The 14,791-nt window shown below is 52.2% G+C and overlaps 1 protein-coding gene across 4 annotated transcripts in view; it reads left to right on the forward strand.

Annotated features, from left to right (window-relative positions):
* Positions 1 to 14,791, forward strand: part of GSG1L (GSG1 like) — a gene marked incomplete at its 5' end in the record, with an annotated part of 157,720 nt that overhangs the window by 40,172 nt on the left and 102,757 nt on the right. For 3 of the 4 annotated variants that reach the window (XM_084249196.1, XM_084249199.1, XM_084249198.1), the window contains one exon: positions 12,298 to 12,345. The exons of the other annotated variant lie outside the window; for it this stretch is intronic. In XM_084249196.1, coding sequence (XP_084105322.1) covers positions 12,298 to 12,345 — 48 coding nt within the window. The remainder of the gene's footprint in view (positions 1 to 12,297; positions 12,346 to 14,791) is intronic. 4 annotated transcript variants of the gene reach the window in all.

Genomic DNA, 14,791 nt, shown 5'->3' on the forward strand with positions numbered 1-14,791 from the left:
ACTGGTATTCTCTTTGCTTGTGTGGCTCTCTCTCTTGTAGGTCTCTCTGTCTCTGCCTTACTTGGTCCTGATCTCTCTTTTCTTCTTTTTCTCACTCGCTCCACCCATCACCCCACTGCTGTTTTCTCCCCCTTAATTGTCTCTCTCTGACTCCCTCCTTTCCACCTTGCCTCCTCCTGGATCTGTAGCCTGGGAGAGGAGCCCTCCCCTCTCCTGCTTCCCTGCTCCCCCATCTCTCTCCCAGAGCACCCCTCTGTAATTGTACCACTGACAGATGGAGGCCCACACATGCCTGAGTCCCGGCACTTGGGGTGCCGGCACTTGGGGCTCAGTGGCAGCAGGTAGGTTGGCAACTGGCTGGCACTGAGGAGGGTGGGTGCAGAGCCGTCCCTATCTGAGAGAGGAGGAACTTGAGCTGCAAGAGTGCTGAAGCCGAGCACCGCATGCCACTGCACCCCCCACCTCCACTGAGCCTGTTCATGCACAGGAACCTCCAGCCAATGGCCGTCGGCCCCCAAGGCCTGGCTGGTGCATGACTGGCCGTGGGACCAGCAGCCGTCCTGACCCTGCTGACTCTTGTTTGTCTGCCTCGGCTCCTGGTCTCAGGGTCTTCAGAGTGGCCTTCTGCCCATCAGATCCCAGCCTGTCTTTAGGATTTGACCTGTTCTCTCTGTTGCCTTGTTGCTGGGGCCCCCTGTTGGTCTGAGTGGACAGCGTCCTACTTCCTAAGCTTCAAGGAGCTCTGGTGGTCTGGCCAGCCATGGTCTCCTGTAGAGTTGAGGGTAGGGCAGAGGCGGGCAGGGATGAAGGAAGTTAATGGAGATTCCTGGGAAACGGTGACCAGTGGGCACTTTGGAGGTATCTGACCAGCCTTGTCCTCCTCGGGAGCTTCCCTACCTATATGCTTGTGGCCACCATGGCCCAATGTTTTCCTTCCCCTTCCCTGGCCTTGCTGATTGGCTACTAGGACAGGCACCTGACCTGAGCCGGGCCAATCAGCTTCTCTCTTCTGGGAATTTGGAGGCCTCTGGAAGACAGGCCAGGTTCTGTAGGGCTGGGTACAGGGCAGGGGATAGATACACAGGTTAGGCCTGTGTTCAGAACAGCAGAGAGGAGCTGACAAGAGAGACCTCAGCAGAGAGACAGCCAGAGAGAGCTGCCCTGACTCAGCCTGTCTCCCTCGCCCTGCACTCCCGCATCTGGGTTCATAGAGACACCCTCTTATCCTTGCACGGTAACAAGCTTCCAAGCTAAGCTTGTGAGTGGGTTCTGTCTTTTGCAACCACACAGCCTCCAGAGAGAGCTTTTAAAATGCAAATCAGATCACAGCTCCTCTGCTTGGATTCCTCCGGTGACTTGCAGAGGCCCAGCTTAGCTTCTCAGCTTGCCCCCCTCCACCTGCTTGACCCTGCCTATGCCTCCAGCTTCCCTGCCCCCATTGTCCCCCCAGGACCTGCTCAGCCCCAGGCCCTCCAGCCCCTATGCTGCTCCTCCATGACATAACTTTGCACTTGCCATGCTTCTCTGGATCCTTACCTGGCTGCTTGTTGTCATCAGGTTGCAGCTCCAACCTGATCACCTGTCAAAGGGGTCCCGCCCACCCTGTCACCTCAGCACAGCACCCTATTTTTGAGGGCACATCATCATCTGTTGTTCACTTATGTGTTCACTGTCTTCCTCTCCTCCTTCAGTGAAAACCTTGTCTTGTTCACCACTGAATCTTCCGTGCTTTGAGCTGTGCCTGACACTTGACTTGTTGATTGAATGAAACAATAGATAAAAGGGAGAGTTAGGTTGCTGGGATCTCAGCTGGTCTGCTGGAGAGAGTTAAAGGACTGTCTTATTTTCCCCATGCCAGGCCCCTCTTCAGGCCCATCAGCTGCTCTGACCTGATAGGTAAAAGTTCTAAAGGTTTCCAGGTGGCAGGTGGAGACCAGGATGCCTAACTGCATGGAAGTCCAGCTGCTCAGTCCCTTCTGGGCCGAGGTGCCTCTGTCCACGCTGCCAGTGTCTGCTCTTTATCTTCTGGCTCCTGGTGATGATGTCCTGTTTTTTCTACTGTCCTGGAGGAAGGGACTCTGGTTCAGATTCCCTAAGACTAGGGCCTTTGGGCTGGGGAAGAACCTCTTGTGTGGAAGCAAGCCCCTTCCTGGGTGAGCTGGGCAATTTCCCCTGATAGGTTGCCTTCCACCTGTCTTTCTGCTTTGTTTTTAAAATTCTTTGTGTTTATTACATGTGTCTTTAGACGAGGATCCCTAGACATATTTCATGCTGTAAAGAGACAGCCCTGCCATCAAGCTACATGCTGTAGCTGACAACACACACACACACACACACACGCACGCACGCACGCACACACGCACGCATGCGCTAGCACGCACATGCTCCCAAAGCCAGCATGCTGTTGTCAAGCGTGCCCACGTCACGGACTGGTGGGTGCAGCTCTGGGTTGGAAGATGCAGGCGGGCACTGCCTGTAGCTCCTCTTTCCTCTCTGGAATAAAGATTATGGACTCTGAATTATCTGTGCAAATGGAGAAGAGGCAGCATGAGCAGACGAGTCCCGATTCCAGCCACCTCCCTGCCAAACAGAGATGGGGGGCCAGCGACTGTCCTGACAGATGCGAGTTGGGCAAACTTTCTTTTTCTTCTGTGCCTGCCGATAGCAGTGCTAATGAGAAGTGGCAGGTCCACAGAGGGAAGCAAGGAGCCTGCAGGATCCACCCCCTGAATAATCAGCCTTGTTGTTTGAGCCTGGAGATTCTAACACTGGAGGACCAGGATCAGGCAGCTGAGGGTGATGGGGTTTGGAGAGAGGTGCCAGGTCTGGGATTGATGCTGGGCAAAGCCAGTGAGGGGCTAGGGGGCTTTTTATTATTACGATTTTAAACTACAAGGACAAAGGGCTAATACTGTAGGGGATGGTTGCAGGGAGAAGCCCATACAGGAAGGGGCAATATTTCTTTCCAGACAGTAAACAACTGCAGAATAAACCCCAGAAATGACACTCGGCGAGCATCTGTGGGCAGCTTAGAGAGTTGCTTGTCCCGAAAGAGTTATTGGTTTTGTTCAAGCTTCATCTGATGCTTGCTTAAAAAAAATTGGTTTTATTTCCCCTCTTGCAAAAGTCTGGAGGGGAAATCAAGCACGTAACATCTGCCTCATGTCATCATTTAGATGTTTATGACTAAACCAACTCTGGCAGCAGTAAGCAAAATAGTTGGGGAAATGGTACTGGCCAACTCCCTATTATCTGTGTGTGGATTATCCACTGTGGGGCTACCTCCCAGCCTCAGAGGAAATGCCCCATCCCAGGAGTCCCTCCTGCCACTCAGGAAGGTCCTGAGTCCTCGCCTTCTGTGGTGGTCTAACTTTTGAGCTCACAGGATGTGCAGATGTGAGCTAGCAAAGGTGAAGAACCTTACGCAGACAGACAAACCCACGTTGAATTGGTCTCCTATGTACATTTCAAGATCCTGGGCCACGTCTCCGTTCTGAATCTCCCTTTTTTCTACTGTAAGATAAGGAAGGTAATTGTGGTAGTGACCCCTGGGCTTATCCATATCCTCTGCCTTTCCTAGCCTCCTTTGCAGTTGTGTTGGTCATGTGACTGATGTGGCCAATGGGACATGAGTGGAAGTGATTGTGTATGTCTCTTCTGGGCTGAGGTGGGTGAGTACACAGTGTGCTCATCCCATACTTTCTCTCTTATCTGTGGTTCACTGACACTGGAGGGAGCTTGGGTTCCTGAGTCACTGTATGGATGGGAGTCATATAGGAGAGACAGCTGAGAAATAAGTCTTTAAGATTTTAAGTTGTTGGTAACAGCAACTAATATTAACTACCCCAACAAAAGTAGTTTTTATACTACTAACAATAGCACTGCTTTGAATTATTGTGAAAAATAATAATTCAGATTTTATAAAGAGCTTAGCTAAGTGCCTGGTATATGGAAAATGTTCAAAAAATATTAGGTCTGTGTACTAATTTATTTTTAACAAATGTTTTTTTTAACTCCTATCATATGACAGGCATGCGGAATAATAACAACAGACACATACAATAATATTTTGGTACAAATTATATCGTGTACTCCACAGTAAAATAGGAAGGACTCATTTATTCCTTCAGTGTTTGTTAACCCATCATGTCCCTGCTTCATGCTGAATAAGTCAGTTTTCACTCTTGAACTGCCTGCAGACTACTGAGAAATGCATATAGAGGTAAATAATTCAAATGCCAAGTGACTACTGTCATTCAGAGGGGTCTTTCAAAGTTCTAGTAGTCACTAGTTCTAAGGCTTGGTGGAATTAGGGAGGACATCACAGAAGAAGGGGCTTTTGAGTTTAGTCTTGAAAGTTTGAGTAGGAAGGAGGCAGGTAAAGAGCATGTAAAGGCAGGTAAAGGCAGAGATGGGTGCATGGCCCCAAGGTCTTGTGTTGGATGAGATGCTGGGAGCACTCTCTGCTTGCGGGAGTGCAGGGCACGTGTGGTAGGCAGACAATGCTCCCTCCCCAAGATGGCCACTTTATAATCCCATAACCCATGAATAGGCCACCTTCACCAGTGAAGGGGCCTTTCAGATGTGAATAAAGTAGGGATTTTGTGTTGGGAGAGTATCCTGCTATTCCCAAATGGGCCCAGTCTAATCAGGAGACTTCCCCAGTGTTCAGAGACTACCGCAGAAGAGAGAGTCCACATGGCTGACTTTGGGAGAGGAGTTGAAAGTCAAGGAATGTGGGCGGGGAAGGGAATCTTTCCTAGTGCCTCCACAAAGGAACGTCCCTTGATTTTAGCCCAATGGGACCCATGCTGGAATTCTGACCTATAGAATTATAACAATTTTGTGGTATTTGCACCATTAGATTTGTGAGTTTGTTAGGGCGGTAATCAAAAATGAATATGGTGTCTTTTGGAGAATGTCAAGAGATGATGCTGGACAGAAGAAGGGGAAGGTGGAGTTTAGATTATTCTGAATGAGCAGTGAGTGGGTCTCAGATACCCACTTTTTCATAGGAAAGTGTTATTCTGTATTAATATTAATTTCAATATTCTAAGAGAGAGGGAACTGCCTTGTTTGTTTTAATAGGTATGAATTTTCCATAAATTGGTTGTGTATTTCATTAATTAATGGCAATTTAGTTATTTCTAGTCCTTTGCCATTAAGATAAGGCTGCAGTGAATTAACTTGACCTTGTGTTATTTTGTGCACGGCTGAGTATGTCTGTATGATGAATTCTAAGAAACGAAATTGTGGGGTCATAGAGAATATACATCTTTAGAATACACATTTTTAACAAATGTCTGAGAGCATGGTGATTCAGATGTAAACTGAAATTAAGTGGTGGTTGCTGGGCAGAATTCAGATCCAAATTCTAGAAACATGCCTGTGACTGACACTGTGGAGGCAGGGAGGCCAGGGGAGAGGCGGAGGCACTGGGCCTTGAAAGATGTGTGTGTGTGTGTGTTTGTGTGTGTGTGAGAGTGTGAGAGAGAGAGTGTGTGTGTGTGAGAGTGTGAGAGAGAGAGTGTGTGTGTGTGTGAGTGTGTGTGTGTGTGAGAGAGAGAGAGGTACTGATTTGTGTTTGCATGTCAGATCTGAATTCTAATCTCCCTTTTTTTTCAGTCCAGTCATTTTGACCCTGGGCAGATAATGGCCTTGTGATTTGGGTGGGAGGGAAGTGCTCACAATATCAGGGTCCTTCTGAGAAAGACAAGCGCACCGATGTTCACACTGCCTGTGGCAGCCTGAGTTTTGGTGTTTATTGGGTTGCTCGGCGGCTGGATGTTGCAACCACAGACCACAGTGCTTCTGTTTTGGTTGTGCGTTTACACCCATTCCCTTACTCACCTGCTTGCTTTTACGATGGATTCTCCATTCTCGAGTTTATTTTGATTCCTCCCCCGTGAGTTAGATTTCAGTGTCAACGAGCCTGTTCAGGGATGGCTCATGGACGTCCTCCACTCTGAGTGCTTCCCGTCTGAGATGGTCTGCCTGCTGTCTTTGGAGCTGGAAGCGCAGCTCGCTTGCCATGAGTCTTCCTGCAGCCTCCGCGGAGGAGAGCGCTGTGCCTGCCATCAGTCCCTTCCTCCCGAGGATGGGTGGGTGCCAGTGCTTGTGGCCCCAGAGCCCGGGAACGCCGTAGGAGGAACAGAGAGTGGGCAACTGGAGCTGCCAACAGCAGGGCAGCTGAACAGAAGATCATCCCTCTTCCCTCCTATGTTTGGGATATTTGTTACTCTAAAAATATCCCCGGCTGCTGTGTGCAGTCATGCAGGCGGTGCGCTGCAGGACTCCAGGGAGTGTCATCGTGTAAGCCTCACTGTGGCCTGTGCTGGCAAGGCTGTGTCGGGCTCCCGGCCTGGAAGCGCGGGTCTTTTCATTCCCGTGTGCCCCAGGCTTTGTGGATTTGTCCTTAGCCACATGCCCCTGTTCCTCTCTGTGGCTCACATTTTCTTTATATCAATGAATGCATATTAAATTGGGAACAGGAAATCAACACAACTTGCCCCAAAGTGAAGAAATATATATACACGTGTGTGAAGACAGCCAGCCTACCAAATTCTGCGTTTGTTTGCTTTTGCTCTCTTTAAAATAGATTAGCGGGTGTTAGGGCAACCATGGGACAAGCTAGCCCCAAACTGAAGTTTTCTCCTGGAAGTAATCTGAAGGGCTGGAAAGGAATTGGGAGGGCAAGTTGTTTCTCCAGATGGGGCTCTGAGATTTAATGTCACGTCCCCCATCAACCATGTTGGGGACACGGGGTGGGTCTGATACCCCTTCCTGAATCCCTTGGTAACCTTGCCATGTGGTGGGTCAAGTCTTCCTGGGATTCTCTCCCCACTGGGAGGTTCAATGCACTTCACGGGGCCTTGATTGGATTTTTCTTTGGTTTTATGGGACAGGTCCTGCTCCCTGAGCCCTTTGGGTTTCCTTCTGTGCCCTGGTGTCAAACAGACAAAGTAAAGCCCTTCCGTCAAGTTGCCATTCTCCCTATGATTACAAGTGGGGGGTTCTGAATTCAGAGCACCCTGGGTAGAATCCCAGATCCACCACTTACCATCTCTGTGCCTTTGGGTGAGGTATTTAACCTCACTGGGCCTCAGTTTCTTTATCTGATTAATAGAAAATAAGCATTCCCTTTGTATGGGGTTGTAAGAATTTGACAAGATGGTGCATGTACAGATTTAGAACTGGGCCTGGCACGTAGTACGTGCTCATTAAGTGTTAGGTATTGTGTTTTCTGAAACCAGGCACAGCGGGGCCCTGTCCTCCCATACCTTCTTCTGGATTGGAAGGCAGAGGACTCAGCTCAGTCTGACTCATGATGAGAACTTAAGCAACTGATGGGCCCTCCCTGAGTCTTAGTTTCTGTATCTGGAAACTGGTGGTGGGGCTCTATGCTCCCTAAGCACCCCCTCCCGTCTGTAGCGAGGTGGGTAATCTGGTGGGGGTGGGAGTGGAGAGGAAAAACTGGGGCCCACATGATGGTGAGCCATAGTCTCCTCCTATATGCCCCGGGGAGCCAGAGTAAAACTACCAGAGTCTCTTTCTCCTTAATTTCTCCTTAAAAACTGGCTTTTGGGGAATGAGATAGGACAACTCATGAAGGATTCCTGATAGTATCAAAAAAAAAAAAAAAGAAAAAAGGACAGAAATAAGACTGAGGTATTGGGAAAAGCAGACTTGCCTTGCTTCAACCAACCCAACATATGGAGTGATAAAAAAATCATACTATCCTTTATTTATCAGGCTCCCTTGAAAGAGGATAATAATTGTGAACACTGCTGAGTCCTCGCCGCACACCAGCTGTCTCGCTGGTCTGATCCCATTTGATCCTCACTATGTATAAGGCAATAGCAGCTGCTATAACAAATAAACTGGAGATGTCAGTGGATGGACACAGTAGTTTCTTGTTCGTGTCACGCTTGAGGACAGTGATCTTGGTGGGTGACCACTCCACTCTACACAGTGACTTGGGGACCAGACAGCATCCATATTGTGCCTCCCCTAGGATGTCAGAGCCTCCTGCATCTAAGCAGAAGAGGAGAGAGAAACCACACCTTCTCCACAGAAGCCCTCTCCAGGAGGTGCCATCCATGTGACCAAATGACTCCTGGGATGCAGGGGGTGCCGGGAAATTAAGGTGCTAGGTGAGGCGGCCACTTTCCAGAGGTCACTCGGCACTACAGACAGAGCAGCATTTTTTGATGACCTGTTTCCCATTTTACAGATGTGGAAAAGTAAGACCCAGAGAGCCTGGTGCTAGACTCTCCAGACTTGGAAGAGTTAAGCTCTCAAGTGAACTCAACACTGTTCACTCTGTGAGTTCAAAGCCCTCACAGTTACCCATTATGGTGTTCATTTTAAATAAACAATTCTTCCGATTCTTCCAGCTGTAAAATCCTTGAGAGCAATTCTTCCTCTTGGTCTGCCCACGATGCCCAAGAGGCCCAGCTGGGTAGGTGCGAGGCCATGGGGCTGCCATTCTGATGCCAGGCAGGCATTTTGTCTTCAGTATTTCATCCACTTGGAGAAACGATTATCCCCAGAAAGTTGACCCACGTTTTGGGCTCCTGCCAGAAATCAAGGCATGGTACCATCTGTAAGAGATAAATAAATCAAAATATCATCAGCAGATAAGTGTGTGCCATCTGCTGCCCTGTCAGTTGAACTGGCAGAAGCCTCCGGAGAATTCCAAGGAAGTGCTTGCCAGCGCTCGGCTCCAGCCCGGAGAGTGAGAGGAGAAGATTCTCGCCAGGTCTGTTGGCATTTGTCTGGACTCCTTGCTCCCGGGACTCACTCTTTGGTTCCGGCCAGCTAAAGAGCGTGAACTTTCACCCTTGCCAAACACTTAAGATCTTTTCTCATCGGCCACATTTGTTGGGGGGCCAGGACCAGTTCTCGCTGCCCTTCCAAGTTGAAAGCACCTGCTCTGTGAAAACTAGCCATGTGCCTGCCAAGAGCTTGGGCTCCGTGGAGTCGGGGTCTCAGAACTGGCCCTGTTTGGGGCCCCTGGGTGGGCATCTCCAAATGCAGCCACATCCCCAGGCCTGCGGATTTCTCCTGCCATGTGTCTTTGGAGGGCATCCGGGATGTGCCCGAGGATAACAGGATTCTTTTAGCACCAGCTTACCTGCTGGGAGGGAGTGCAAAGCAGCGCCCAAAGGCGAACGATGTCTCTGTGCTGGGTCTGGGTTGTCTCAATTTGAGCCCGGCCTACACTGCTGGCTGTGCGGTCTTAGGCAAGTTACCCAGTTAGGCAAGTTACTCAGTTTCTGTAGGATGGGATGGGGTAGTTTGTCAACCACTTTTGGCCCAGCACAAAATATGTGTGCAATATATCTTAGCAATACTATTTGCTGGCTGGCTTAGTGAGACTGCTGTGCCCAGCTCTCTCTGTAGCCCCTGTTCTCCGCTGCCCCTCACCTTGGGACCCCCAATGCCTTCTGCCGCCCCGTATTCCACAGAAACCTCAGCTACACCATCTGGTGTGGTATGGAATTAAGTCACTATCCTCAGACCCAAGATCCGGGGACCCAGCCAAAGACACTGGGCCCCCAGTTCCCCTCACTCTTGCTGCCCAGCGTCCTGCTGCCAACCAGACCTGGGCTGCTGCATATTCATGCCAAGGGCAACTTGGCGCTCTGCACTTGTGTACCTGCCAGCCTTGGGCATCTGCCTCTGGCCACCTCCTGGATTTTGCCCATTGCTCTGCCAGGTTCCCTCCACCTGCTTAGGCTGAGATTGCAGAATAGAGCCTCCTGTTTCTGGCCTGGGAAGGCTTCCAGGCTCTCTTTGGGAGGAGTGCAATGTGTGTCTGACCTAGGATCCAGGGAAGAAGTCAAAAACAGCTCTTAGTCATGGAGCCAAGCACGAGGCAGGCGTTCTAATGCACTTTCTTCTGTATCCTTTTGCGAGCCTGGAAGGCCAGGACTCGATTTCCATTTGGCAGGAGAGGAAAAGGCTCAGAGAGGTGAAGCCTCATGGCTAGGAGGAGGCAAAAGAGGGATTTGAACTCATGTCTTGTGATTCTGAGCCCAGACATCTCCATTTGCCTTAGGAGCACACCCCCTTTCAAAGAGGAAGCCCGGAGAGCGGTGATGAATGACAGTCAGGGTGTGGGTGTCAGCACATCAAGCTGATCCCTTTGCAGATGTTGCCTGATTTAAATCTAACTGAAGACATCTTGTTTTATATCCATTACCTCATTTAGCTCTCAAGCAACCCCATGAGGCTGGCATGATCATCCTTGACTGGCCAAAACATCCAGCCAAGCGAATAAAAACATTCCCCTACAGACCCAAGGCTGGCACATGGCAGAGATGGGTCCTGTGAAGCCAGAGTCCAGGGTCTTCGCCAGGAGTACACCCGCCCGGTCTCCGGGGACCAGGTCCTCTGGGCTCCCCACCTTCCTCCACACTGGGCTTCCCTCTCTAGTAGATCAGACCTGGGGAAAGATTCCTGGAATCAGGCGTGAGTGGTGAGCGGCGGGGTGGGGGGTGGGGGGCAGCATGAACCGGCGCTTGTGCCTGGGTAGAGTCTCCAGAAGCCTGGCTTCTGCGTCTCTGCGGGGCCTGTGTCAGGCGTGCTCCTTGGTGGTGGGATGGATGCGCCGCTGACAAGCTCAAGTCACCACGTGGAGGGCAGTTCCTGAGCAGCAACCCTCGCCCACTTCCCACCCTTGGCTCAGCTGGACATCTCAGAGCCAGAGGGTTGCTGGGGGCAGTGGCGAGGGCAGGACCTGGGACTGTGTGGCTGCAAAGGGCAAGCAAGTTCCAAGAAGTGATGCCCCAGGCCTGGAAGGAAGTGACCTTCACTATCCTTCTGAGCAAGGGAGTGAACCCTTCAAAGGGACATTTAGATACACCTTCTGGGGTTTGTTTGAAGATAACCCTGTGGTGGCAGAGGTGGTGGATGTGGGGTGGCCAGACTGCGGAGGGGTGACCATTCCCAAGCCGGGTGTGGACGCGGTGGTCTTCCTACGAGGCTCTCTGTCTTTGTAAAAAGATGAGAACTTCCCATAATAAAATGTTTCCGGGAGACTGTGGATTTGCCTGTGCTGAACAAAGTGGTTTGGCCTGGAATGTCCTGGGCCCTGCCCCTTCTGGACAAGTCAGTCAATGGGATGGGAAGAGGCTTGGAACCTGCGCCAGGCCCTGGTCCTGCTGCTTCGCAGCTGTGAGCGAACCTCCATTCCCTCATCTCTAGGACGAGCGTGGGTCCTGTCCTCGCCCAGCTGTGATGTGTGCCAGGTGCTGAGGCAGTGCCCACCCTGGACTCTCCGGGGTGGCTCCAGGCCCCCGCTGTATATTGTGGCAGGTGTGGGGCTGGATGTGACTGCCCAACAGCCGCCCTTGGGGCCACCCCCTCTTCCCCGGAGAGGAAAGACAGAAAGACACCCCCTTTCTGTTGCCCCTTCCCCCTTAGATGGCCCCCAAGACACTCCAGTGCCTTGTCTCACCCGGCCTCCAGGAGGGCGGCCACACCTTTAGATTCTGCAAAGTCGCCTCATCTGGGCTGCGACCTTGATAACGGCAATCGACAGAATGTTCTTCCTTTATTTCTTCTACAATCCCCTCTGCAGCACCTCGTCAGGCTGAGGACACAGCAGCGACTGAGACACATGGCCATACAGCTTCTATTTCTTGCAGAAACCCTGGGGGTTGTTTAGTAGAAGGGGGTGCCTCTTCGGGGGTGGGATCCCGATGGCAGCATTGCTGCCCCCCGTGCAGGCCCAGCGCAGCCAGCTCTTCTGATTCTTTATGGGAAGAGAAGAAGCAGGACTTGCAGGCACCCTTTCCCCTCATGCCCCTGTGTGACTGGGGGTCTGGCGTGTGCCCTCTTCCTGGGGCAGGCCTGGAGCCAGGGCTGCGGCTGCTCATCATGGTGCTCTCGGCATCAGGGAGGGCACTGGAGCCGAGGTTTCCTCCAGGCATGAGGGTTGGTTGAAGGCTCTCGCTCACCCACCCCGTCATTCAGCTGCTCATTTATAATCTTCCACAAATATTTGTGGAGCACTCGCTATGGACCAGGCCCTGTTCTCTGGAGCCACGGGACAGGGCTGGACTTGGAGGCGAGAGGGAGGTGACCCCAGGTACTGTTCATGGACTTTGCATCCATACTCCTTGGGGACGCGGGCTTTCCAGGAATAGGGCCTGAGAAAGATGCCCTTGGGGTCAGAGATGCTTGGGCCCTGCACCCCACTCAGTCACAGGACTCCTGGGTGGGGGCCAAGCCAAAGTCTGGAACCTCAATTCCTTTCCCATGCTGAAGACCCTCCTTTTGTTCTTACAGGTGAAATATGTCGCAGTTTCATTGACCTGGCGCCAGCATCGGAGAAAGGTGAGTGTACCCTCCCCAGCGCCTGCTGGTCAGCCTCCTTGCCCTCTCTAGAGACGCTTCCCGCCAGATGGCACCCCCAGCCCCTGACAGCTTCTCCTTCAGGATCACTGTGGCGTCCTCCCCTCCCCATACTTCCAGCCAAGATCCTGTTGCACAGCTGAGTTTCCTGAGCAGCCAGTGAAGTGCAGAAGTGGCTGGAGGAGGGTCACCCTGCCCTCCCTGCCCAGCAGGTGGCCCTGAGAGTCTTAGCAGTTCCTTTATCCCAGGGCTGAGGGGATTGTGTGGGGGTAGGATGGGGTCAGAAATGATGGGTGTGGGAGGCATTTTCTCCAGCTGTAGGATTTGACCCTGGGAGTGAAGCCAGATGTCCCGATCTTGTCTCCCAGACGTGGGACATCCAGCCTGGCTGAGAGGTCACACTCGTGTGCAGGACCGGGTAGCCCCCAGAGTCTGAGCTCATGGTGATGCCCAGTGGGATGATTAGGTGCAGGCTGCAGCTTCTTCAAGGGGTACAGCAGCCAGGATTCTGTTCAGCTGCAAGGAATAGTGACCCCAAATAATTGGAGAAACTCATTTATTTCTCTTATGAAAGCTTGAAAGCCAGCAATCCAGGCTGGTTATGCTCCCTGAAGTCCTCAGGACCCGCCCCTCCCCATCGCCCTGTGGACGTTGTCTTCTGGCCTACAGCGGCAGCTGGAGCACCAGCCCTCACCTCTGCATCCTGTGCAGCAGGCTGGAGGGAGGGCAGAGACGAAGGGACAGAGGGGGCATGTCCATGCTAAGGGTCCCTGAAGGGGCCTCATGCCTCCTGCTCACGGCCCGGTCACATGGCCACTCTTAGCTGTAAGGGAGGCCGGGGCCTGGGGCTTTATCCCTGGGAGCCGAGGCGAGGGTTTTATTATTAGGAATAACAGGAGAATGAATACTGGAGGAGGCACTGCCACAGGATATAGGGTCATGGCCCTCCCCACATGCCTCCCCCTGCCACCAAGGGGAACGGCTGTCAAGACAACAGGAGATGGAGAGAGAGGGCTCTGGTCTTGGGAGTTGGGGTGGGGAACCAAGGCAGAAGTCCAGTCATGTAAACTGTGCCCACATGGGGGTCTTGGCATGCTTGGCTCAGTGAATTCTCAAGTCCAGGATGTGTGGCCACTCGCGCCCCCTGCTGGTGGGGCCAAGATGGTGGTTTCCCGCAGCACCAGGAGGTTCTGGGGGCCTGGAGGCCAGAACTCTGACAGCCCCCTCCCAGGGGCCTGTGTGTCACGAGGCTGATCCTGTGTGTCCACGTGTGAGCATGAACATATGTGTGCATGCGTGTGCAGTGCATGTGGCCAGGCATCTACAAGCAGAAGCAGGCAGGTTGCTCGGGCCTCCTCCCAGGAGGCATCAAATCTTTATTCCTGCCTTTTTACGAGGATGGAGGGCCGCACAGAGGTGGTGTCTTTGTGTTTTACTGGCCTCATGATTTTGCTCTCAGGCCAAGGACCTTCTGGCTGTGCATATAAAAATGTTTATAAGGGACCGAGTGGGCTGGCTTCACTGCCAGGTTGCAGAAGGGTTTCCGTGGACTTGCTACCTCTCAGGCATTTCAGACCTCGGGGATGGCAGGGTTTGGCTGGGCAGCCCCTGGCCTCTCCAGGAACCTCCCTCCCAGGGGTCTGTGTGCCTGTCTACCTGTCCTCACCACACTGTGTTTCACAGGTCGGAACCCAAGCTGCAGGGATGAGGGCCTCCCTCCAGGGAGTCTGATGCTGATTTATGAGCCCAGGGGTGATATCCCCAGGGTGCACTTTTCTCCCTGGTTCTTGTCCCCATGACTCTTTTCTGGTCTGTGAAATAGGGTGACATGGCGGCACGGACACTTACTTCCGGCAGTGCCGCCATGTGCCAGGTGCTGTGCTGAGAACACCACACACCAGCTCATTTCATGCCCATCTTACAGCTGAGGGGACGGCGGCACAGTTAGCCGAGTGCCCAAGGTCGCGCCCTTAGGGTGTTTGAATTTGACCTTGACTTGTCTGGCTCTTAACTTCCTGGTTCTTTTGCTGAAAAGCGAGGCTTTCTGAGACTGTGTGTGTGTTTGTGTGTGTGTGAATGCATATGTGCACATGTGCATGCTGGAGGGTGAGTCCGTGTGAGCTGGGTATGGAGGCAGGTGCATGTGGGCACATGTGAGCATGTACGTGCAGGTACACAGATGTGTGTGAGGAATGGGGGTGTTTGTGCACGTGTTGGCATGGGTGTGTGCAATGCACACGTGAGCACACTGTGTGAGCACACGTGAACATGTCATGTGTGCATGTGAGTGTGGATGTGTGTGTGCTGGCTATTACTTTCCCTCCGTCCTCCACCAAGGCCTCTGAGCTGAGTCCAGAGAAGTCCTTTGTCCTCTGTCCACCTGTAAACACAGTCCATCTTCGAAGCCCTTCTCAAGTGGCACCTCCGC

The sequence above is a fragment of the Talpa europaea genome (genome assembly GCF_964194135.1).
Source record: "Talpa europaea genome assembly, chromosome: 12".
NCBI lineage: Eukaryota > Metazoa > Chordata > Mammalia > Eulipotyphla > Talpidae > Talpa > Talpa europaea.